This window comes from Hydra vulgaris, chromosome 12 (genome assembly GCF_038396675.1).
Source record: "Hydra vulgaris chromosome 12, alternate assembly HydraT2T_AEP".
NCBI lineage: Eukaryota > Metazoa > Cnidaria > Hydrozoa > Anthoathecata > Hydridae > Hydra > Hydra vulgaris.
In genome coordinates this window covers 24,609,591-24,633,988 of record NC_088931.1, presented here as the reverse complement: position 1 = coordinate 24,633,988, position 24,398 = coordinate 24,609,591, and the positions used below count along the sequence as shown (strand labels likewise).

The window sequence follows — 24,398 nt, the reverse complement described above, 5'->3', positions numbered from 1 at the left end:
AAAACTCAAGATTAATCTGAAGATAATTGAAACATATTAGACATACTAAGTTTTTATGAAAAAATGTCAATGACAAATTAAAAAATAATTTGTAAGTGCAAAACATTGAAAAAAAAAAAAAAAATTCTTTTAGTGAAAAAGATATGAAAGTAGCATTCATGTTTAAAGTTTTCTCTATTGCTTTTTTAACTTTTTAATCCTTCTCTATTTTCTAACTTTTTAATCTTTCTCTATTGCTTTTCTAACCATTTAAACCTTCTCTATTACTTTCTCATACATCCTTTTTTATTATTTTCCCATCCATTTTATCCTTTTTTTATATTTTTAATTGAAAATTAGTTTTGTATTTAAAATGTATTAATCTCTTAACTGTCACCTAATTTTGGTGCGCAATAACTCCAGTGTCAGGTTTTGGTGCGTAATAACTCTAGTGTCAGGTTTTGGTACGCAATAATTCCAGTGTCGAGTTTTAATGCACAATAACTCCATGTCAGATTTATCTTTAAAAATTACAAGTATTAGGTAGAGCAAACAAAAATAATCAGAAAAACATCACATTTGGCTCAAAATTAACTTTACACAGTTTGTTTGGTTTATTATAATACACTATGCATCTTCTTGTAGCATTATCTTTGCATATCATACCTGGTTATTAATTAGAATTAGTACATCAAAATAGGTTTCCTTTGATTGTTGGGCACCCATGTTGCTCAAAAGTGGATTCCACTTATTCTGTAATTTAAAACAAATTGTACTATCAGCTTTAGTCTAAAGCAAAGAGCATTAAGTTAACCACTCTTCTACTAGTACGCAATCTTTTACTAGTTGGAACAACAACTTTACCAGGATGGGTATCATCACTTTGATTTCAGAAAATAATTTGTTCATAACATCATAATTATCTCTTTCAGAGAAAATATTTGTGCCATCAATCATATCATTGAAGTCACTAAATAGTGACTTCAATGATATGATTGATGGCACAAATATTTCCTCTGAAGGAGATAGTTATGATGTTTTTTGAAATACCAGATTTTAGAAATATCACTAAAATCTGAAATTTCATCATCACTTTTGAGCATGAAATCAAATTCAAATTCAAATTCAATGTATTCTGAAATAGATTTTACATTTTATGGAATATTTACATATAGTACAAGTACTAATTTTAAGCAAACACCATAATAAGAAACTAAAACACCTAAAAAACAACTAAAAACACAAAAAACACAAAAAAACGTAAAACAGTACAATACTTAAACGAAAAACTTTTGGAATAATAATTAAGTAAGAAGTTTGATAATTTAGGACAAAATTTAAATTACTTTTGTACATCTATCTAGAAATAAAATTTTTTATATAACTAATTGAAATATAGCAATAAAAGAGAAGTAGATTATAATAATATACAGTAACAATATTTTAAATAATTAGACATGTTCGGACTGATTGACGTTTTTCTGTTCGCCTGTGTTCGTATGGTCCGAACCACTGAACCGGTCGAACACGAGCAACAATAATTTTGTCAAACAACCCGGACACCCCAAACACGGTACAGAAAAACTAATGTCGAACCGAACACCGATCGATCACCGAACAGTCATTAAACTAAAAATCTCGAACGCTGTCGGACGTCGAACATGCAAAAAAATGACACAAGAAGCGGACAATTTTTTGTTGTTGTTGTAATTCTTCATATTTATTGGTATTTCATATTTACAGGTTCGTAGTAATTTCTAGTACAGATTTAAGTGAAGTAAATACCGGTAGTAAATTTTAAAAAAAAGTTGAGTAAGTTTTTAATAAATTTTCTTAGTGTTTGTCCTTGGCATTGAAATGGGAATTTTGCAGATCCTTGTCCATTCAAAGTAGCATCAAGGCTTCAATTGTTTCTGGTGCAAGATTGGCTCTCCTGTCATTAGTAATCAGCTTTGCAATGGAATTCATTCATTCACTTGGGGCTGAGGTAGCAGGAATGGCAAGAACAAAGCTAGATACAATGAACAATACTGGAAATGTCTCTTTATTTTTTCCCCACCACTTTAGTGCTTCATTCCCCAAATTTTTTAAATCTTGAACATTTGGTGCCACAACTTCAGTTCTACTATATTGTTCAATTTCATTATTCTCAACAGGGGCTGTTGAGTCAATAAAGGAAGAAAGTGAAGGCAAAATGTGGTTAGATAAAGGCTTGGTAGAGGAGTGCTGGTTTTACTGAGGTGGAGAATTGGTCAGTGATGAGTTTGTCTTTTCAAAATTACAATATTGTATAAGACGTTGCAGGTTTTCGTTTGTTTCTATAAGCTTGGCAGAAGATTTTGTCTGAAGACTTTAAAAGACTTGCAAATACGTATTTCCATACGTATTTCGTATTGTAATGCATTTATTTTCCGGTAAACGTCAACTAAATAATCACCCCAGAAACATCAAAACACAATAATCAAAACAACGTACAGAACACTTAAAGGACACTTACTGTACACAGAACTGGACACTGAATCATATTCCCCTCTGAAATTCACTTCTCAATACTGGACACCTGTCCGAATATGGTAATTTACCTTGCACTCTCTAGCACTTATGTAAAATATCTCTTCTCTTCCCTCAGAACTACAACGGCCTGATGTGTTCCAAATAAGTGGTGGAACTTTAATAGCTTCCACTGCGAAACAATAGCAAAAGTCTTGAAGTAATTTAAAGCTGTGGTGAATAATTTGAATTAAAATGGAATAAATTCAAGAGAGATAATAATGCTGAACTAGTCGTACAACCGAACAGTCGAACACTTTCGGAAAAGTCAATCAATTTTAATCGATTTGGCCCAGAAATGCCGGCCCGGTCGGACGCCGAACATGGCGGCCATAAAAAAGTCGGACAATGGCGGACATCAGACAAAACATTCTTCAATCAAAACCGAACATTTCGATCACGGACACCGTTGAAAATTTTTCAATTCAAACCGATCAATCATCTTGTAAAATTTTTTTGTCTCGGTCGCACATTGGACACAATTTGGCCCATGTCCGACCATCTCTATAAATAATGTAGTAATATAAGTATCGGTAATAATAATAGGCAATAACAATAAAAACTCCAGTTATTGGTAATAATAATCAAAATAATAATAATACAAACGATAAAGATAACAATTCTATTAATAATAATAATAATAATAATAATAATAATAATAATAGTATTGATAACAATAATATTAATAGTAATAATAACAACAATAGCAACAATAGTACTAACAATATTAAAAAATAGCAATATTTATAATAGTGAGAGTTGGTAATAGAATAATGATATTAATTTGAGAAAAAGTTAAGAAAGAGCAAGCATTAGTAGTAATAAATTAGCATTGAAATGAAGAAAGTAGTAGAAAAGAACTTTAGAAAAGATCAATTATTAGTAGTTATAGACCAGCATTGAAGTGAATAAGGTTAAGATGGATAGTAGATAGTTAGCAGTAGAGTAGCATAGAAATTAGGAAGAATACTTGTTTAATAAAAAATTAAATACACTGTTTTTGAATTTGGAAAATGTAGGGAGAGATTTTATCTGTGAGGGGAGACTATTCCATGTGCATATACTCTGATATTTAATCGATTCATGTCCATAACAAACAGTTCTATGTTTAGGTATAGATAATTTGAAGTTTTTAGCTCCAAATTATCAATCGAAGTTGGTAACGAGTATTTTTTTAAAAGTAAAAAAATCAGTAAATGGAGGAGGTTAGGTTTTATGTTGCTGTTTCCAAACAAATAAAGATTGGAGTGTTGAATAAGGTCTTTTAACTTAAGTATCTTTGATATGTAGTAGAGGATATTTGGGTCAGAGTTAAAATGCTGAAAATAGATTATTTTTAGGGCTTTATTTTGGAGGTGAGATAATCTTTTAAGTGTTAGAGATTGGGTTTGTCCCCATATTTGACAAGCATATCTAAGATTAGACTCAAAAACCACGTCATATATTTTAAGAAGCGTTTCAAGATTAAGATGAAGATTAATGTCGAACTTTGGCCAACATACCGTTGGACCTGCTTAGTTTTAGTGCTAAGTCTTGAAGATGGGATGCAAAACTTAAATTAGAATCAATTTTGATACCAAGATACTTGATAAAATTCACAGTACCTATTTTTTGACTACTTAATCTGAAATTCATTTAATTTTTGTTTTTAATTTTTGTTTGACTTGATTTAAAGATAATAACTTCAGTTTTTTTGGAATTAAGTGATAATTTATTAGATAGAAGCCACTGGAGTAGATTCGCTAAGTCATGGTTTATATTTTTGTTTATCTTTTTAAGTGATTTGTTTATTAAAAGCAGATTGGTGTCATCAGCAAAGTGGTAAGCAGTGGAAAACTTCAGAGAGGTATTAAGATCATTAATAAAGAGAAGGAAAAGTAATGGTCCTAATACAGAACCTTGTGGGTCACCATTTGTTGATTTTATTAATTCAGATTCTATCCAATTAATAGAACAAAATTGTGTTCTATTTTGAAGATAAGAAGAAAACCATTGGAGTGTTGTGCCTCTGATACCGTAGTACTCCAACTTTCTGATAAGAATGGAATGATCAACTGTATCAAAGGCTTTCTGGAGATCAACAAAAACACCACATGCAAACAATTTATTGTCCAAAGCTGTTCTAATTTTTTCAGTTATATCAATTAGTGCATGAGTTGTTGAATGATTGTTTCTAAACCCATACTGATTTTTATAAAGACACTTGAATTTCTCCAGAAAGTTGTAGAGTCTATTGTGCATAGCTTTCTCAAATAGTTTGCTTATATTTGAGAGAAGAGAGATTGGGCGACAATTAGAGTAATTCAGTAGAGAACCTTATGTATTGGTGTCACTTTAGCTTCTTAAAGAGATCTGGGAAAATTTTATTTCTAAATGAGTTATTCATAATTATGGATAGTGGCTTTGAGATTATGTTCGGAATAAGCTTAAGAATAAATGTGGGAAGGCTGTTTGGGCCCAGACTTTTTTTTTTTGAAGTTTCATAATGAGACTCGATACCTCAACTTCAGTCACTGGCTTAAAGAAAAAAGAACTTTCAAAGTTGCTTATTTTATTTCTATATAACCTAAATTTATCAAAGAGTAGATTTCTTGTATTAGTATTGTTTGATTTAACAATTTTTTTATAAATGACATTATTGGTTGAGATGGATTTAAGAATACCAGCGGTTATCCATGGTTTAGATTTAAGTTTAATTTGTTTTTTTGTTAAAACTTTGTATGGAACATGCTTGTCTAGAACTTTTTCAAATGTATTTAAAAAACTTATCATTTTTTTATTTATATAGACGTCCTTTATTTACACCTCCCAGTTTATACTAGATATATCTTGTATAAAGGTGTCAGTATCAAAGTTTTAAAAGCATCATCTTGAGATTTTTATATTCTTTTTTTTTGGTGTAATACCAGGAATACAGAGAAACTGGGCCATGTGGTCTGAAATAGAAACTGTTAGATTGCTAGAGATTGTTTCAGGAGAATAGAAGTTTATAAAAATATTATCAATGAGAGTTTTGGTTTTTGAGGTTATACGTGTTGGAAGTATAATGGTTGGAAGAAGCGAGCAAGAGCATAATGTTTGGAGATAATTAGAAACAATAGGAGATTCTCTAAAATTAATTAAGTCCATGTTAAAATCACCTATTAATATAATATTTTCCATTAATATAATGTTATTAATATAATAAAATCCAAGGCTCGAATTAAGTGATCCTGAATTGCGATATCTGGAAACGCTTCTGGTCTTTAAATTTTTAGTTTTTTAGAAACCATTAAAAATTGTGATTTAATTTTTAATATTTCATTAATAGTTCATTTGATAAATCATCAGATAAAACTAGAAAAATATATACAGTAGAATGTAATATAAAATAAAAAATAACCGCGAATCATAACAGTCTAAAGGAATTTAGTGGTGATCAAATATTTTAAATAAAAGAAATCGCCAAACAAGATATAAATTACTTTTATATCTTGTTTAAATCTTATTAAATATTTTCTTATAAATCAAACTGTCAATGCTCATAACTCTCCAATGCAGATATCTATATAAAATTAAAGACAGAGGAAGTAATAGTTTTTAAAACACATAAAAACTAATTTAAACTAATTAAAGTTACTTTAAAACTATTTTTTAAATTAATTTTATTATCAATTAATTAACTTATAATTTAAAACATTTAAATTTTTAAATAAACAAATCTTCTAAGTTTCCCCTTAAACAAAAACTAATTTTAGTGTTTCATACAATGCACAAATGGCTTTAGTATAATTTCTTGCAATTCAAATTATCTTTCCTGTAACTTCAATTCAAAAGCATTAAATATTAAAGTATTTGATAAAAAAACTTAAATATTTGAAAATATTTGAAATATTTTTGAAAAATAAACCTCAATTCTTTTTTTTGCATGTCAATTGGATCATGGGTTTCACTGTCAATATGAAAACGCACTTCAGGAGATGCTAATGTTAATGCTCTGTAAATAAAGAGAAAATATTAGAACTTACTAATTCATACATTTGATGAATAAAAAAAAATATAAATACCCAAATTCTATTCTTTTGGCCTTCAGTTTTTTAGCTAACTCATTTAGATTCCGTACTGAAATGGCAATTGGATCTACTCGAGTATTATCATCAATTATCATCTGTGCCTCTGCATATGTTAATGCAGCCTAAAATAATTTGAATGCAAAAATTAAAATTGATGGTGATAACTTGATAAAATAAAGTAGCATTTTTACTTATTGCAATAAAACTATATAAACAACCAATAACATTACCTTTGAGCATATTACACTTTTTGCAAAGTTGACATTCACTATCTCTGCATCAGGAGTCATCTCCCATATACAAGAGAAGGCAAACCTATATTGAAAAAAAGTACTGTATAAGTTTAGACACACAAAAGAAACTTGAAATCATAAAACCGTTTACAATAAAAAATTTACCTTTCTTCTTTTTCATGGAGTGAGCATAGATCTGAACTTAGCAATTCAGGTATCATGTCAATTCGCTAAAAACAATTTTAAATTTATTTTTACAAATCTATTTAATGTGTTTTAATGTGTTTAATGCTAGTTATATAGAGATTGATGCAGCGGAAATATATATATATATATATATATATATATATATATATATATATATATATATATATATATATATATATATATATATATATATATGTATATATATATATATATATATATATATATATATATATATATATATATATATATATATATATATATATATATATATGTAGAGTTCTATGGTCAGCTACGCAACGAGCGCAACATGTTTTTAAAAATTTAACTGACTCATTATATTATAATTTTTAGTTTTTTTTTTTATGTTTACACTCAAATTATCCTTTTTTATTATTATTCACACAAAAAAAAGGATAAGAAGACAATTTGAGTAAAATAGAAATAAAAGACAGCGGTCAGCTACGCAACGCGCAAAAAAGCTTGTTTTTTTATTTTAAAGTTTGAATTATTTTTTCTCCGAATCTATAATTTATTTTTTTATAAAAACGTTTTTTTCTTCAAAAACAATTATTTCATTGAAGTTATATTTATAAAAAATTTTTAATATAATATTAATTACACGTCAAATAAAAAGTTTTCAAAAAACTATGCGGTCAGCTACGCAACAATCAGCCACGCAACATGCGAATTTTTATTATAATTCAAATTAAAACCCAAAACAAATCTAAAACTATATTTATAGCTTGTATTTAGAAACAATAAAATTTATTTATAAAGTTTATAAAGATAATTTTACAGTAAAAGAAACCTGGACCCGGGGTGGAAAAGGGGGAGGGGGCTTTAGAAGCTTCAGTACTCTCACTTTTTTAAATAATGGGGCTAGGGGGTAGGTAATACAATTTCCTTTTAAATGTACTCTTGATATTTTTATCTGCTCACAACCTTATTATATAAACGTTTTTAACTCAAAGATGTATATAAATACATTTATTTTACTTGCATTTACTTTGGAACTTTGATCTTCAGAGCTTTAAAAGCATCAAGTATTTGGACAATAATTGAACAACTAAAATAATTTAAAAAGCAACAACTAGAAGTTCTTTAAACGTGTAAGCTGTTATTGTTGATCGAAATGTATTAGGGATAAACTGAATAAACATTCCGAGCTTAGTTGCGCAAAAAAAGTCACCCCAAGAAAACTTGAAAAGTATTGAAAAAAAAAAGTAAGACTTTCAATAGAATAACAATAACAGGTAAAAAAAAAAACGTTTTAAGAAATCATGCAGTCAGCTACGCAACAATCAGCTACGCAAAACAAATCTAATATTTATTTATGGCTTTTATTAAGAAATTTTTACAGCTTTTTAAGGTGATTTTTAAATTACTTGATCACTGCTAAATGTCTAGACGCTTCTATCGCTTTGATATTATGCAATATTTGGCGAAAGCTGCTCACCTACAACGTTACCGTCTAAAACCTGAAAGTAATGGCATTTATGCAATTCTTTAATTTTTTTTGTTTTCTTAAAAAAGGTGCTCAAACCAAGAGAGTTGTTTATCTCTAGCTTTTCTTTATCAGTCAGTAATATAACGGTAATTTTTAAATTGTTTGTTGCGGCTGCCAAATCGCTAGCACAAGAAATTATATATTTTTCAGTTAAAACATTTTTTCTGGCAACACGTTTTACAGTGGCTCCAATTCCATCAACAAATCCTTTTCCATGCATTGCAGCAAAAAAATGCCAGTGCATTTTAATTGTATGCTTTTTTTCTAAAATTTTCATTGATGCCAAAATATATTTATTTTTAAATTGTGATGTTGCGTTGTCACTGAAAATATGAACTTCTGTAATATCGTCTGATAGAAGCTCGATAATTTTATTTATGTTTGGAACAACAGATAATTTTGTATGATCGCTTGAATCACAAACTAGCGCAAAAGATTTAATTTGACGATGCCAAACTGCACATGTAAATATAGAAATGTGATTTTGACCGAAATGAGCTGCTTGCGTTTCGTTTTGGTAAATACAAGTATAATTTTCTGCCCAGTCAACTTGAATAACAGCCTTATTTGAGTCTTTTTGAATCGCTGATTCTATATTAAATTTAAATACGGACGATTGACTGCTCTTGACATTACAATGAATAATAAACTTTGCACGCATTTCTTTAATATGTGATAATAAAACTGCAATTGTTCCTTCTTTTTTAACCTTTTCTATTTTGATATACGATTTTGCTTGAGGTTTCTGCCACTGATTCCATGAAACATCTAACTCAAATTGTTCGAACTGAAGTAATAATTTATCAAACATATTACAAACAGTACATTCTTTGCAAACGGCATTGAAGCATTGTTTTGTTGGTTTTTCACAAATAAAGTTTAGAATCATAGAGTTTCCCGTTTTAATTGTAGTGAATATATCTGAACCCCGCGAAAGTGATTCAAGAGAATAACGCATATTTTCATGTAACATGCAAACGCACACGTTATGAGGAATTGATGATACACATCGAACGTAAATTGGTCTCAACTGACAAAATTTTGACAGGCTTAATTTAATATCTGCATTGTTTAGCTTAAACTCTTCGAAAGCTTCTTTTAGCGTATATAACATGTGTCGAATTTGAACACGCACCTTTTTTTCTCCTATCACTACAGAAGTATAATCTGCTGTTCTTGGGGATATTCGACTTACTTCATCGTCGCAATAAAAATTTTGTATAACCACTAAGTCTTTTTCTCGGAGACTGTTTGTTGATTTAGGAATTGAGTAAGTTAATGGTTGAGTTTGATTGAGTAAACAACACAACAGTTCCTTTTTCTGAACAAGACTTTTGGGAAGAGAGCGATTCAATTTTTTTATATACTTTCCTTTAACTTGCACATTTGCAAATGATGAATGATTTGATTCGAGAGATAAAGATGCGTCTTTTTGCCGCAGTCGAAATTTTCTCATTCTTTCTAAACTTTTTAATCTTTCAGCTGCAATTTTTCGAAAATCTTTTTTCCATCTTTGTCTTCGAAGTCTAGCATTTTCTTTAGCTTTGAATTTCTTTTCTTCATGATTTCTACTCATGTAATTCTTTTGATTCATTGCTTTTTCTATTTTTTATCTTTATAGCTGTAATAAAAAAAGTAAACATTCAAATAAATGTAAAAATTACTTAAAAACTCTATAAAAACACAATGCTCACCTTTTTTATTTTCATTGGATGCGCAAGCAACTGGTTCCTGCAGTGATTCCATATCTTTATATTGACTATAAAGTCTTTTGGAGTTTTAAATAATTTCTTATTGACTATAAATGTTTTGAAGTTCAAAATAGTTTGGGCAAAACTATTTGTTGCATTTAAAAAAATTGACAAAATTTGCGACATTTAAATGTTTAGTTTTGGCAGTCAGCTACGCAACAGGAAGTTGAGTGGGTTTTTTTTTAACTATTTGATGCCAATTTTTTTTAATTATTGCAAAACCTTAATATGGCTAATTAGTTGACGTAAATAATCGACAAGGATTTAAAAAAAAAATTTAAATTGATGAAAAAAGACAACTTTTCCTTCCCAGCGGTCAGCTACGCATCATGATTGTGTAAGAAACTATTTTGCTTATATCGCGTGAAATAACTAAAAATTAAATGTTAGTGCTTTAACATATTAAACCAGCTTTGCAGCCGACCAATTTAAAACTAATTGGAAAAATTTTGGATCACTACAAGATTTTAAAAAAATAATGAAAGTTAAACACTTTTTCTTAAATGAAATTATACTTTTTCCGTTTACTTTAAAATCTATAAATAGCTTGTTCAATTTTTTTTTTTTTTCTTTAATTATTTTTTTTTAACATTTAAGACTATATACTTATAGTAATGGAAAAAAAAATTCATTATTTTTATTTTTTAAAACGAGATTTGTTTTAATAACCGCGTGGAACTCTACATATATATATATATAAATTTTTTTCCAACGAAATTTTTTTTTTCTTTTAGCTTAACAAATAGTATTTTTACTTGATCAACAAGATACACAGTAGTTCCTCGTTGTTTAGCTTCTTCATCAAGATGAGTTCCAGGCTTTACAAAATGAGAAACATCAGCTATGTGTACGCCACACTATTAATAAAAATTGTTTTATTAACAAAACTTATGATTTTAAAACTTTTAATATAAAACATTTTAATTATTATAATTTAAATATTTATTATAACTTAAATAGCACTTTTATATAAAAACTAACTTCAAAATTTCCGTTTTCTAAAGGTCTCCAGTGCAATGCATCATCAATATCTGTACATCCAGGAGGGTCAATGCTACATATGTTCAACTCACGCAAATCATGACGTGCTAAATAATCCTTAAAAAAACAAACATTCTAAAATTGTACTTAATATCAAACTAATATATATATATATATATATATATATATATATATATATATATATATATATATATATATATATATATATATGTATATGTATATATATATATATATATATATATATATATATATATATATATATATATATATATATATATATATATATATATATATATATATGTAAAAGCATTTGCAAGAGTAAATGAGCAAAAGAGCCAAGAAATGCTAGTTTAGCATTTCTTGGCTAAGTAAGTCACTTATCATAGTTTTTGTTTGTACTATCAGTTTTTAGATAAGCTAGGATAGTACAAAATAGTTTTTTCTTATTGCCAATAATATTTTAAGACTAAATTTATTTAATGGCTTTTAAAACACAATTAGTTTTATTTTATATATATGAAACAATTGCGGAAAAAAAATGCTTTTTTTTTTTTAGTTTAGCATTTTTAAAATAAAATATTTTAAAAAGGAAATTGCCGTAATTATGCAAACATTTTTCAAGTAAACTTTAAATGCATGAATAAGGAAATGTGGTGAAACAAGAATGGTTTTCATTTTGTAATTTGCAAAAGAAAAAAAGTGTTGTCTTAATTATCCCTGGAATAAAGACAGAGTATAGAAACAAACTAAAACAAAATCCTAAAGCAGAGCAAAACAAAAACAAATGAAACTGAGCGCAATTAAAACAGAGTGGTACTATAAAAAACTCATTTTCTCATTATTTATCAAAATCATATTAATTTCTATATTTTGTTTATCAAAACTTATCAAAAAATAAAAATATTTTGTGCACATGTTGATATCACACACAAAGGACCAGCAACTTGCCTAGTCCGCCAAATCCTTTTTAGAGTTTTCACTGCTCTTGCAATTTTTTTCTCCAAGCGAACATAAAAACTTAATCATAAATATGATCATCATTGTCTTCAGATACAATTATATAAAATTTAAACTTTTTTATTCCACTCTATTTTAAAAATTTAACCTGTTCTGTTATACACCATGGCAACTTAGGAAGATCATCCAAAACATGTTGTGAAAAAGGTTGATGAGGTACATCATGTTCTAGAAGCAAGACTTCTTTTTCTGTTGCTTTGTTTCCACTCTCACCTAAATCTCTAACATAATGTCCCTAAACATAAAATCTACTTCTTAATAAAAATATTATATAGTAATATGCATTTGTAATCTAGCAAATAAGTTTTGAATTACTAATATAGTAAATATTGTTATCAAATTAAAAAAAGTAAAAAAAATCAATATATAAAGATGTAATTGTTATAATTAAGAAAAAAGATAAAACCAATAACATTAAAAAATGGCATTACCAATGGATATCTTGAATTTCTAGGCCAGCAATCTATGCTCACAATTATTTTCTTTTGTTGAAGAAGCTCCCCTTGTCTTGATTCAATCATAATGCGAGGAATTTGCCTATTTGCAGCTATAAACATATGTTTTAAACCCTTAAATAAAAAATTAGAATCAAGTTAAATAAGTTATAAATATGTAAAACTTTATTTATTGTAAAATAATTACTTACTTTTATATTTCCGTTTGGTGATAACATACCACAGTAAGGTCTCCAATTTCTTTTTATAATCCCCACAACCTGGAAATTAATAAAGCATAACATATAACATGCATACAATTGTTTAATAAGATACTGTTGTTAAAGCTTGTGTCATTGAGAAACCGCAGGTTGAGTTTCAAAGAATAATGGAAACATTTAACAATTTAGGAGCATTATAATATTTTTTGCAAGTGCTTAAAAAAAATGCTTGCCAAAAAAATACAAGTATTTTTATAAATTGCAACAAATTTTTTTTTTAATTATCAAATACTTTAATGAAAAAATTGTGATAAAACTTTTATGTAGGAGTTATTTTATTTATTATTTAAATGAAACGTTTGCTGTTTTTATATTATTTATTTTATTTATAACTTAAATGAAACTTTTTTTTCTTCTTTTTTTGGCACTTTTATTTTAATTTAAAAATTTAAAACATTTTTTAAATTCTAAAGAAGAGATAAAAGTAAAAACATAAAATGTTTTGTTTAAATTCTAGATAAAATAATTATTATAAAAACAGCATAAAACAAAAAGTTTTATTTAAATTTTTTATAAATTAATTAAAATAAAAGTGCCAAAAAGAGAAGAAAAAAAAGTTTCATTTGAGTTATAAATAAAATAAATAACATTAAATAAAGTTTAACTATCTCAGTTAAACTTTATTTAATGCAAATTTTTTGCCTTTTTTCTTCTATTTTCTATTTAAATAGAAAATAAAAATAAAATTTTAAAATTGTGCACACCAGCCTAAAAATGACCATTCAGCCTGCGCTTTTTTAGGCGCCAGCATTAAATTTCAATTGGAGAAGACTGTATAGCTATTTCATATGACACCATCAGTAGTACTTCATGTGTATTTCATGTGCACAGTATAAGATATATATATATATATATATAAGTATAACATATATATATATATATATATTTATATATACAATATATAATTTAAAATGTTATTAACTCAAAGTAGTGTTTATGATCATGGGTGAACTCCCACTCCCACTCAAACATGGATGTATAAAGCTATGAATAAATATATATTTAGTTTAAATTAGAATAAAAAAGTTCAGAGCCTCAGGAAAAATATACTTAATTTTGGACTTTTATTGCCTATTTTAAAGCAAGTGTGCCATTAACTTGCTGTTAACTGACAGTATGCTTTGGTTTTCTATTTACTAGTTCATTTTGATTCCACATACTTGAATAAAGCAAAAAAGACATTTAAATTACCTTTCCTGTTTCTTTGATGTGTTTTTTTACTTGTTTTTTCAGTTCATCTTCAATCTAATGATCAAGAAAGATTTTTTAACAGATAGGACAATTCTCATAATAAAAAGTTTGATGTTGGTTTAAACTTTTTTTTGTTATTCTAAATAAAATATCTTCTCATCAGTTAAAAAAAAGTAATCAATACATACGCATCTAACAGCAAATATATATATAATATTAAGGGTAAATATAGTATAATAAAAAATAATATAGTAATATTATAAAAAAATTCTTTTAACGCATTTACTATGTTATTGGAAAGTAAAAAAGAGACAAAAGTAGAAAAACTTGAAAAACTTGAAAAACTGAAAATTGTATAGAGTCAGGAAAACATGAAAATGATGCTTAAAGAAAAAAATAGATAAATAAAAATAATTTGAACACAAAGAAACAGTTACAGTAAATTGATGCAACTTTGCTAAAAAATGGACATAAGTCATACAAGTGTTTGGTTAGTGGAACAAGAGCTGCTAGCTGGCTTGAACAACATCCATGGCAGTATTTATAGAAAAGATAAAAAGATGCAACCTTACAAGGATCAGATAGAGGCTCAAGCTTGACATCTAGAACAAGCCCAACTATATTAAAATGCATTTTTTAACCATGTTGAAAAAAGAAAATGCATCATAAGATCATAAGATGAAACAGCCCAAGTATGATGACAGTATTCCATACAAGGACAAAAAAAAGAGGGGCATTACAATTGAGGAGGTCACCCTTTTTTTTTTTTCAAATTCATTTAAAACTCTATGAATTTTAAACTCCAAATCAAAAACCAAACAAAAAAAAGTTTAAAAAGCTGAGAAACAGTTTTACCACTAGTCTACTACTGCATGTTAATATGGTAAACCATGGGAAACCAGCAGCAAAAAATAATCCGAGAAAATGTAAAGTAAAAGAGTGGTAAGAAACTTGGTACGAGTCATCAATAAAGAAATATTAACAAAATTGAAATAACCGACAGTTAGTGTTGTCCACAATGTATAACTTTAATACTGGGATCAGAAAAAATGATTAAATTTTTTTTTTAAATCCCCTAAAAACATTATGGAACAGGTAGACTTGTTAAATAGTTTACAAAGTATTGAAATAAACTTTTGTAAAATTGTAGCAGAAAAAATGTTGAGACCACAAGCTGTAAAAAAGTTTAGGTAAAAAATAGATTTAGCAACTAAGTTCAAGTGATATTGATGTCTTTCTAATAATGAAACTGAGCACAAGCTAGGGTTGGAGACAAGACACAAACCAAAGAGTGAAAGAAAGTGACTTGGTTATCCCACAAGGTGGGTAACTAACTGGGTAAGAGATTAAGAAAGACAAAAGTTTTAAACTTAGTTCCATTAGAGTCAGTGCCAGGCCACTTAGTGGTAGTACCAAGCCATTTAGTGTTAGAATTTAAGTCTAACAATAACCACATTGGAAGATAGATAAAGAAAAAGAGCTTGCTCAATTTTATCAAAAAAAACATAGAAAAGTGCTCAGTCTTAAAAAGATAATGATTCCACCATTTTTATAATTTCAAAAAGATGAAATGCAATTCCACCATTTCTATCATTTCAAAAAGATAAAGAATGATTCCACCATTCTGTCATTTCAAATTAGCTCAATAACCTTAGGGATTTAATCATTTAAAATTACAATCAATAACATTATTTCAAAATTCTTTAAACTCTTAAAACATATTCCACAAACTATGAAACATATTCCGCAACTATGAAACATATTCCACAAACTATGAAACATATTCCACAATTATGAAACATATTCCAACTATGAAACATATTCCAACTACAAAATATATTCCACAACTATGAAACATATTCCACAACTATGAAACATATTCCACAACTATGAAACATCATCAAAGGAGTGTTTTACTGTATGATCTTTTAGTCGGTATCGAACAATAAAAAATAATTTGTTGCTAAACAGGAAAATTTGTGACAAAAAGTACAATTTGTTCCGGATATATACATTTTCATCTAATCTATGATACATTTTTATCTAGTTTAAACTTAAAAGATTTTAGTTGCATCATTGCATGCAATTTTGCAACATTAGCATAATAAATAATATATCTAAAATCTACTATTTAAATTTAAAAGCAATCTCTATTAAATCAATTGATAGTTTGAAAAAGTTATGTTAACTTTAATACATAACCTTTTTATCTTGCACTTCCTCGTCTAGCTCTTCATCTTTTTCTTCAAGAATAAGAGAAGATGGAGATACCCATTCATTTTCAGGCAACATTTCCACTGCAACAATATCATCTTGAATTGCACGATTTAAATTTTTTAAGCCTTGCAAGAAAATCTAAATAAATAAAAAATTTCTAGTATTTTTTCAAACAGAAAAAGAGAGGAAAAGTAGTTAGCAGTTTCCATTTCCTTTTTAAGGAGAAGAAGTTTCCGGCAAAAAAAAATGTTAATGAGAATTAAAAGAGTTAGTTGAAGTATTCAAAATTGGTTTAAAGTAAACAACATATACATAGTTGTTTTTACAATTAACAGTGTAGCTATAATTAAGAAGCTAGTCAAATAGTAAATTCAAAGCAAATATGCTTAACGCAAAATATGCAATTATTAGTTGTCAAAACTGTTTTTAAAATTTTTATTGTTATTAAATTGAAAAAAAGACTTTAAAATTAAAAAAATACTATTTTGGTGATTACCAAAAGTATTGATAGATATGATGTATTGATAGAGATGAAGATGTTTTGATGGCTACAATGATGTATTGATAGACATAAAGATGGACTGATAGGTATAATGATGTATAGATAGATATGATGACACATTAATTGATATAATGATGATGATATGTGTAAATGTTAGTTTTTAACTAAACTTTGTTATTTACTAAATTCAAATTTAAAAAAAACATACCTCGTTTTCTCTGCCAGGAACACGAACAGTAGCTTCCATATAATTTTCTCTTTAAAATAATATTTTACGCAATAAAAGGTTATATATATATATATATATATATATATATATATATATATATATATATATATATATATATATATAAAATAAAGAAAACTACATTTTTTTTTTTTTAACCTCTTTACTTCCAACAAGGCTGCAAGCAACCACAATAAGAGTTGGAAGTTACTAGAAGAGAAAAGATGAAGTTTGTAGAGCAAGATAACGATTGACAGACAACTTAAAAGATTGCAAATTATATGAATCAGGAAAGCAAGATAAAGGAAGCAAATTCCAAAGAACTAATCTTCGAGGAAAAAAACTAGACAAATAAGACTTTTTGAAGCACTTAGGAAAACTCACAGAAAAAGGATGAGAATTAGTTGAACGACGTGTAACACGAGAATGACTTTTAATAGATGGCACAGACGCTAGATCTTTAGAGCAGTGCCCATTATAGTATTTGTAGAAAAGGGAAAGAGAAGCAATGTTATGATGATGTGATAATGGTTGGAGGTTGGCTGCAAGAGTAGGTCCAATTATGTTTACAATGCGTTTTTGCGCCTTGTCTAAAAGAGAAAGGGCATCATTATAAGATCCACCCCAGATATAGCAACAGTATTCTATACAAGGACGGAGATTTAAAGAGATAGAGAGTACAATCCAGAGTTATAAAGTTTTTTTCAGCCAATCGTTATTGCGATAATGATTGGCTGAAAAAAACTGAGCTTTATCTGAATAAAAGTTCACCAGCCACTTTGAGCCCCATGCTGTAGTAGAAATGAGATCCTTTTCAAGCACCCTCCAAGCAATAAGAGAGTGTTGGCTTCTTATCATGACAAGAATAAATGGTAGTGTCATAAGCGTACAATGCCACCTTAGATGTGAGAATATCTGGAAGATCGTTAATGTAAATTAAAAAGAGTATAGGGCCAAGGACTGAACCTTGAGGAACCCCTGAAGTTACAGGATATGAAGAAGAGTGCTGTCTATCGAGGACAACTTTTATACTACCATTGGAAAGGAAGGACTCAATAATCTTAAAGATGTTACCAGATACATCATAAGAAGAAAGCTTATGGAGAAGACCAACATGGTCTTCTCCATAAGCTTTCTTCTTTATCAAACTTAACAAACTTTATCAAAAGCTCTAGAAATATCAAGAGTGATGGCTTTAACCACTCCACCTCTGTCTAATGCACAATAAAACCTATCTGTTATTACTGTTAGCAAATCAGCTGTAAAACAAGAAGATTGAAATCCATATAGATGATCAGAAAGTAAGTTATTAGTTTCAAGATGAGATATTAGGTGTTTGTTATTTAAAGATTCAAAAACCTTGCTTTAAGGCTATATCAGGTAGAACTCAACTAGTGCAATCAAGAGATGATATTGATAAAAAGTTCTTAGCAAAAAATTCAGCTTTGACTTTAGGTGAGGTGACAAAGTCTGATTCATACAAGAGAGGTGAAATAACAGATTTACTTTTATTAGTAATACTGTTAAAGATTCCAGAAGTCACAAGAGCCTAGTTTTTGCGATGAAATATGAGATTTTATGACCACAGAATAGCGAACTTTGGCATTAAACAAAACCTTTTTACAATGGTTTTTAATAATAGTTAGCAAGTGTCTCTTTTCTAGAGAATTGTTTTGCTGATAGATATGGAAGTAACAGTTTTGATTGGCAATTGCAGCAGCACAATGTGAGGAAAACCATGGAGAAGAGTGAGGCTTGACCTGGAATCATCAAGAGGGAATAAAAGATTCCATGCCTGCCTCAATCCACGAAGTTATGTAGGAAGCACATTTATCAACAGGAAGACAAAAGATTTCTACCCAAGGGCCATCACTTTATGTTAGTTGTAAGAGGTACAATGATAGGGGGATTCAGATGATGAAGGAGAATGAGAAAATAGTTTTAGAGAGATCAAACCGTAATCAGAAGCACCCAAGGGTAAATGTAGAGAAATTGAGTACTGGCTAGGATCAGAAACAAGGCATAGGTCAAGTAGAGAAGGTAAATAATTTGTGTTGTCTGGAAAGCGAGAAAGTTGACTATTTAAGTTAGGGATTGAGAAAGACAAAAGTTGAGGGTTTTAATGCCTGCAGTGTCAGACACTAGAGCCAAGCCATTCAGTGCGATGAGCATTAAAGTCACCAACAACAACAATATTAGTTGATGGATAAAGAGAGAGGGCTTGGTCGATTTAATCAGAAATAATCAAAAAGAGTGCAGTCTTGAGATGAAGGAGAGCGATATAGAACAAAGAGAAAGACGATAGAGTGAAGTGGTGCTAAATGAAAGCATGTAAAAGAATAATCTGTGGATTCAAACCTAGTTTCCTGACAAATGGGTGAATTCTTACGAATGTAAATGCACATGCTAAGTATGTGACTATTGGAGTCTTTACGAATTAAAGGAAGATACCCATCAACACTAAGTTCACAAGATGAGACAGCTGAACTCAAAATAGTCTCACAAAGAGCAAGCAGGTCTGGTGAACTTTGCAAGAGATAAGACTCAACAGAACAAAAGTTACTTCGAAAACAACAAATATTAGTGAATGATAGGTTTAAAGAACTTTGTGATGACAATAATTTTTTGCGTTTTATAGTTTTTGGTACTTTAGTCATTTTAAATTTTTTAAAGACTTGACTCAAAGCATAGATAGTACTCAGTACACTATTTAATAGCCCAAGCAATTGCCTCATTACTATTAATAAACCCAAAGCCGTAACAAAGGGTTCTAAATGTGGCCTCAACAATGCACATCAAAAGTACGAACAGTGACACCATCCATGCGCAACGTGGCTCTATTAGTACTCTGATATTTTTCAGCTGTTGATGGAATCAGCCTGTCTGAGAGCTACTACAGAGTTTGGGAAACCTGACTACTAGCCGCGCTCAGAACCATAAAACTGAGTTTTAGAGCTGTACCCTCATTAGGAGATAATAGAATGAGTTGTCATAAAAACAGAGACACAAGCAAAATCCATGCATTGAGTCAAGAAGATCCAGCGTTCAACATCCTAAACTGGAAACAATGTATTAAAAATATATCTGCGCCAGCCTAATAGATGAAGAAAGGGTGAGAGGCTGGTCAATAGAAAGAACCTCTTTACCCCTTGAGTCTTTACCTTGGAGGCCTTCAACAAGACAGTAGCCAGATGCGTTTAGCATCTGCCCAAGATGAGTAAAAATCTTTTTTATAGAGACACCATCTCTAGCCTTTACTCAACTAAGAGCCCCAAGACAGATTGTACTGGTTTACATGCTACCAGTCACAGGATAACCTGACCTGACAGGTAATTTATAAATGAAAATAAAATGCTAACTTTAACTCAAACAGAATTTCAGAAAAAAGAATTAAAATTTTTTTTTTTTTGTTACAGTATTCATATCTATGGAGCTATCATATCATGGTGGTGGATTAATCGGTATTTCAATTAATTTTTACAAATAAATTCTTACAGTTTAAAAAAAGGAAATACAACTTCTTATGATTTTATTTCGCTTTTTTCATCAGATATGATCGTAAGTTTGTCCTTTATTTCTTACTGTTGTTAAAGTTATATTTGATATCATTTCTGCTAATTCTTCAGTTTTTTTTCTTATTGGTACTACATTACAAGTAGATTGAATGTCAGACTAAGGTGCTGCTTCTACTTCCTCATGTAGAAACAAATATCTCAAGCTAATTTAGCAATTTCTTCTTTCAGTAATTCTCTCAGAGACTACATTTAATAGTTTTTAACCAATGTTAGTATTTTGTTCTCTAAGATTTTGTAGTAAAAACAAAATAATTATGTCAGATTTTATTAGATCACAGTCTCCTTTTCCCAATGCCATCACACTTAACTCACAACATAAAGATGCTGAACAATATCAGAAATGTGTTTTATTTCTTCTTCTGATAAAATCAAATTTGTTCTGAATATATCTAACATATGGTGTTTCAATTAACATTTTTTAATTCCAAAAATCGTTTTAACATACTGATTAGAGAATTCCATCTTGTTTAGTATCCAGAATAGGCCTAAGCTCTTTTCAAAATCTGATCTACAAACGTTTTGAAGGGTATCATTTTAAGTGATAATTTTCTAAACAGACAATTTTACGAACCTTTGATATAATAATACTATAGTCCTCATTAAATTGCATTTCCTTATCAACAAAGCTGATACTTTCCTCCTTCCAGCATTATTTATTTTCATCATCAGGGTTGGAAAAAGATTCTTTATTTTTATCTAGCTCTTCCATAATTAGTTTTTCTCCAGTTGTTTCTGTTGCTGAACTTTTTAATTTTGCATCATTTGAGACCCAACATTACATACTTTTTAAAAACTTTTTTTTATAATATTAGAGACCTGTTTGATGTAAAAGGGTCTTGTGGCACCCGTAAAAAAAATTTTTATCAAAAATTTTCTTAATCCAGTATTATTTTATTATATAAAACACATTTAAGGGGTGTCAGCTGACATTTTCAAAAAAAGTTATTTTTAGCACCACCCTAATGCACCATCACTAACACACCCAAAGATATCATTGATCAAATTTAAGCTATAATCATTTAACTTTTCAATAACAATATTAACTGCTCTTTCTAAAGGCATTGAACCATTTATTCTAATCATTCCAAGACCATAATAAAATTTGCCTGAACAATGTACATTAAGACACAAATACCTTCTAGCTCACTCATCAAGAGAAATTGAAGACCTTTCTCCAGTTATATTTTTTGGTAAAGCTCTTGAGCAATTTTTAATTTTATTGAGTTTGCGTAGTTCATAACAGTTGCCTTTATAGTATGTCGATAATCAAGGATTTTAAGTCCTTGAGCTTTCCAGCCTTTTTAATATTTTTAATATTTATCATATTTCTTTTGCAAATTTACGAATTTGCAAAAGAAATATGATCTACAGCTGTTAAATGAGCTAATACTTCTTCAGCTTTGTTACCTGTTTTATTACAGTAGGCAGCAACAATTGGCTGTGTAGTTTTTGTCTTTTCTGAAATTTCGGTCTGAAACAATTTTGGTCTCAAAAATGTTTGTGCTCTAAACAATATAAGAAACTTGAAGCCGATGAACGGTATTTAATTTTGACTGAACAATATTTGCATTTGCACAATGATTTCGCTTTGTTTTCAAATGAAAAATGCTTCCAAATGTCAGAACAACTTTTTCCAGATGACATTGTAAATGGTGATTAGGCTTCTCTACAGTCCCATTGTATTATTTGTTTACATTTTTTTACTGGTACTAAAAAAGTGAAAACAGTTGTTATTGTTACTTAAAAAATGCTATTTTGTTATTATAACAACAAAATATTAATAAAAAAAAACTATAACAATTATAGTACTTTAAAGCAAAAAATTAGTTGGTTAATCGTTTGCTAATTAATTGCTCAATGTATAATTTTTATTAATTGTTAATTGTTTACCACCCCTAATCTAAATGATACTTGCCCAAACCCAAGCCTATTTCAGCAGGACATCATCAATGCTTTTTATGCTAAGTGCACAGTATAAAAACACAAAAGTACACTAAGCTAAGTGCGCCACATATAGCTAAGTAATCTGACATCATAATAAATTGAGAAAGGCGAGGGCATCAGTGCATACAACAACTTACTATCTAGGTAGAACATGCCATGGGACTAGAATGGACTGCTGCTAGATTAAATGAAGGTTGGGGCAGCAATTATTTTTTTGATCTTTTTCAAAAAAATACTGTGAGTCATAGTAAATACTAGTGAGTCTATAGATGAGAAAAATTTGTCAGATAATGAAACTAATCAGAAACAAGAACAACAATTTACTTCCTTGTCAGAAGAGCTTAAGTTCTCCATCAGAAAGACAGTCGAAGGGGTTTCACCAAACTGACAAAAAACAGAATCAACTTCCAAGCTAATGCTCAAAGAAATGGCAGTATTTGAGCTAACAAAAAAACGAACAAGCAACTTAGATTTGTTGCACACGGCTTTGAAGTCAATCCAAGTAGCAAGTGTGGAGGCTGAAAGGTTATTTTCTGCAAGTGGTCAATTTGTCACTAAACTAAGGTCAAGGTTAAATGATGAAACACTTAATGCTATATGTTTTTTAAGCAAAATTTGAAGCCCTTTGCTCGTAAATTTAGATATAACTTCGTCTTTTAACAAGGCAATGATCCAAAACATTCTGCCATAGCAACAAAGTAACATTTTTGAAAGAATGACATTAATGTGATCGAATGGCCTGCACAGTCCCCTGACCTTAATTAAGCATTTGTGGTACATTCGACAGACCAGAAAATTAGAGATTAAGCTTACAGAAGTCAAAATGATCTGAAAGCAGCCATAGTTAAAGCATGGGAGAAAATAACTCCAGAAGGAATCAAATCTCTAGTGGAATCGATGCCTCGACATCTGCAAGCAGTTATTTTTGCAAAAGGTGGCCCTACTAAATATTGAAAAGTAATATTTTGTTTTAAAATTTGGAAATTTTCTTATTTGTGCCATTTTTTTTTTTTTTGCGAGAAAATATTTGATGAATATAAGTACAGTTGATTTTTCTATGTCATATGAACTTATATTAGGCAATTTTTGAATACAATTCTTCAATATAATGCTATTTTCAAATAATTTATAGTTTTTTCCCTTGAAAACGTAACATATGCGAATTTTCAAAAAAGAAAAAACTTGTGCCATTTATTTTTTTGTCTACTGTATGTGTGTGTGTGTGTGTGTGTGTGTATATATATATATATACACATATATATAAATATATATATATATATATATATATATATATATATATATAAACAAATATATATATATATATATATATATATATATATATATATTTTATTGTTATTCACCTCCTCAAGGCCGAGAAGGCCACTACAGATGAGGAGGCTACTTAATAGTGGTTATAACCCTCTCTCAACTCTATAACTCCGAAACACAAATCTTGATGAACAAGGCCGCTGCGCGGAGAAACAAGTTGAGCGTGGTACTACCAGGGACGTGGTGGGGATCGAACTCGGAACCTCTACATATATATATATATATATATATATATATATATATATATATATATATATATATATATGTATATATATATATATATATACATATATACATATACATATATATATATATATATATATATATATATATACATATATATATATATATATATATATATATATATATATATATATATATATATATATATATATATATAT

At 28.8% G+C, this 24,398-nt stretch overlaps 1 protein-coding gene across 1 annotated transcript in view; it reads right to left on the bottom strand.

The window, feature by feature from the left end:
* The window catches only part of LOC100215214 (exosome complex exonuclease RRP44), a 57,765-nt gene that overhangs the window by 11,109 nt on the left and 22,258 nt on the right, over positions 1–24,398 (bottom strand). The window contains exons 9-20 of the mRNA XM_065812654.1: positions 17,132–17,180; positions 16,407–16,559; positions 14,205–14,258; positions 12,945–13,013; positions 12,730–12,867; positions 12,387–12,533; positions 11,261–11,377; positions 11,035–11,136; positions 6,980–7,044; positions 6,812–6,896; positions 6,576–6,703; positions 6,419–6,505 (exon numbers count right to left, since the gene is read on the bottom strand). Coding sequence (XP_065668726.1) covers positions 6,419–6,505; positions 6,576–6,703; positions 6,812–6,896; positions 6,980–7,044; positions 11,035–11,136; positions 11,261–11,377; positions 12,387–12,533; positions 12,730–12,867; positions 12,945–13,013; positions 14,205–14,258; positions 16,407–16,559; positions 17,132–17,180 — 1,194 coding nt within the window. The remainder of the gene's footprint in view (positions 1–6,418; positions 6,506–6,575; positions 6,704–6,811; positions 6,897–6,979; positions 7,045–11,034; positions 11,137–11,260; positions 11,378–12,386; positions 12,534–12,729; positions 12,868–12,944; positions 13,014–14,204; positions 14,259–16,406; positions 16,560–17,131; positions 17,181–24,398) is intronic.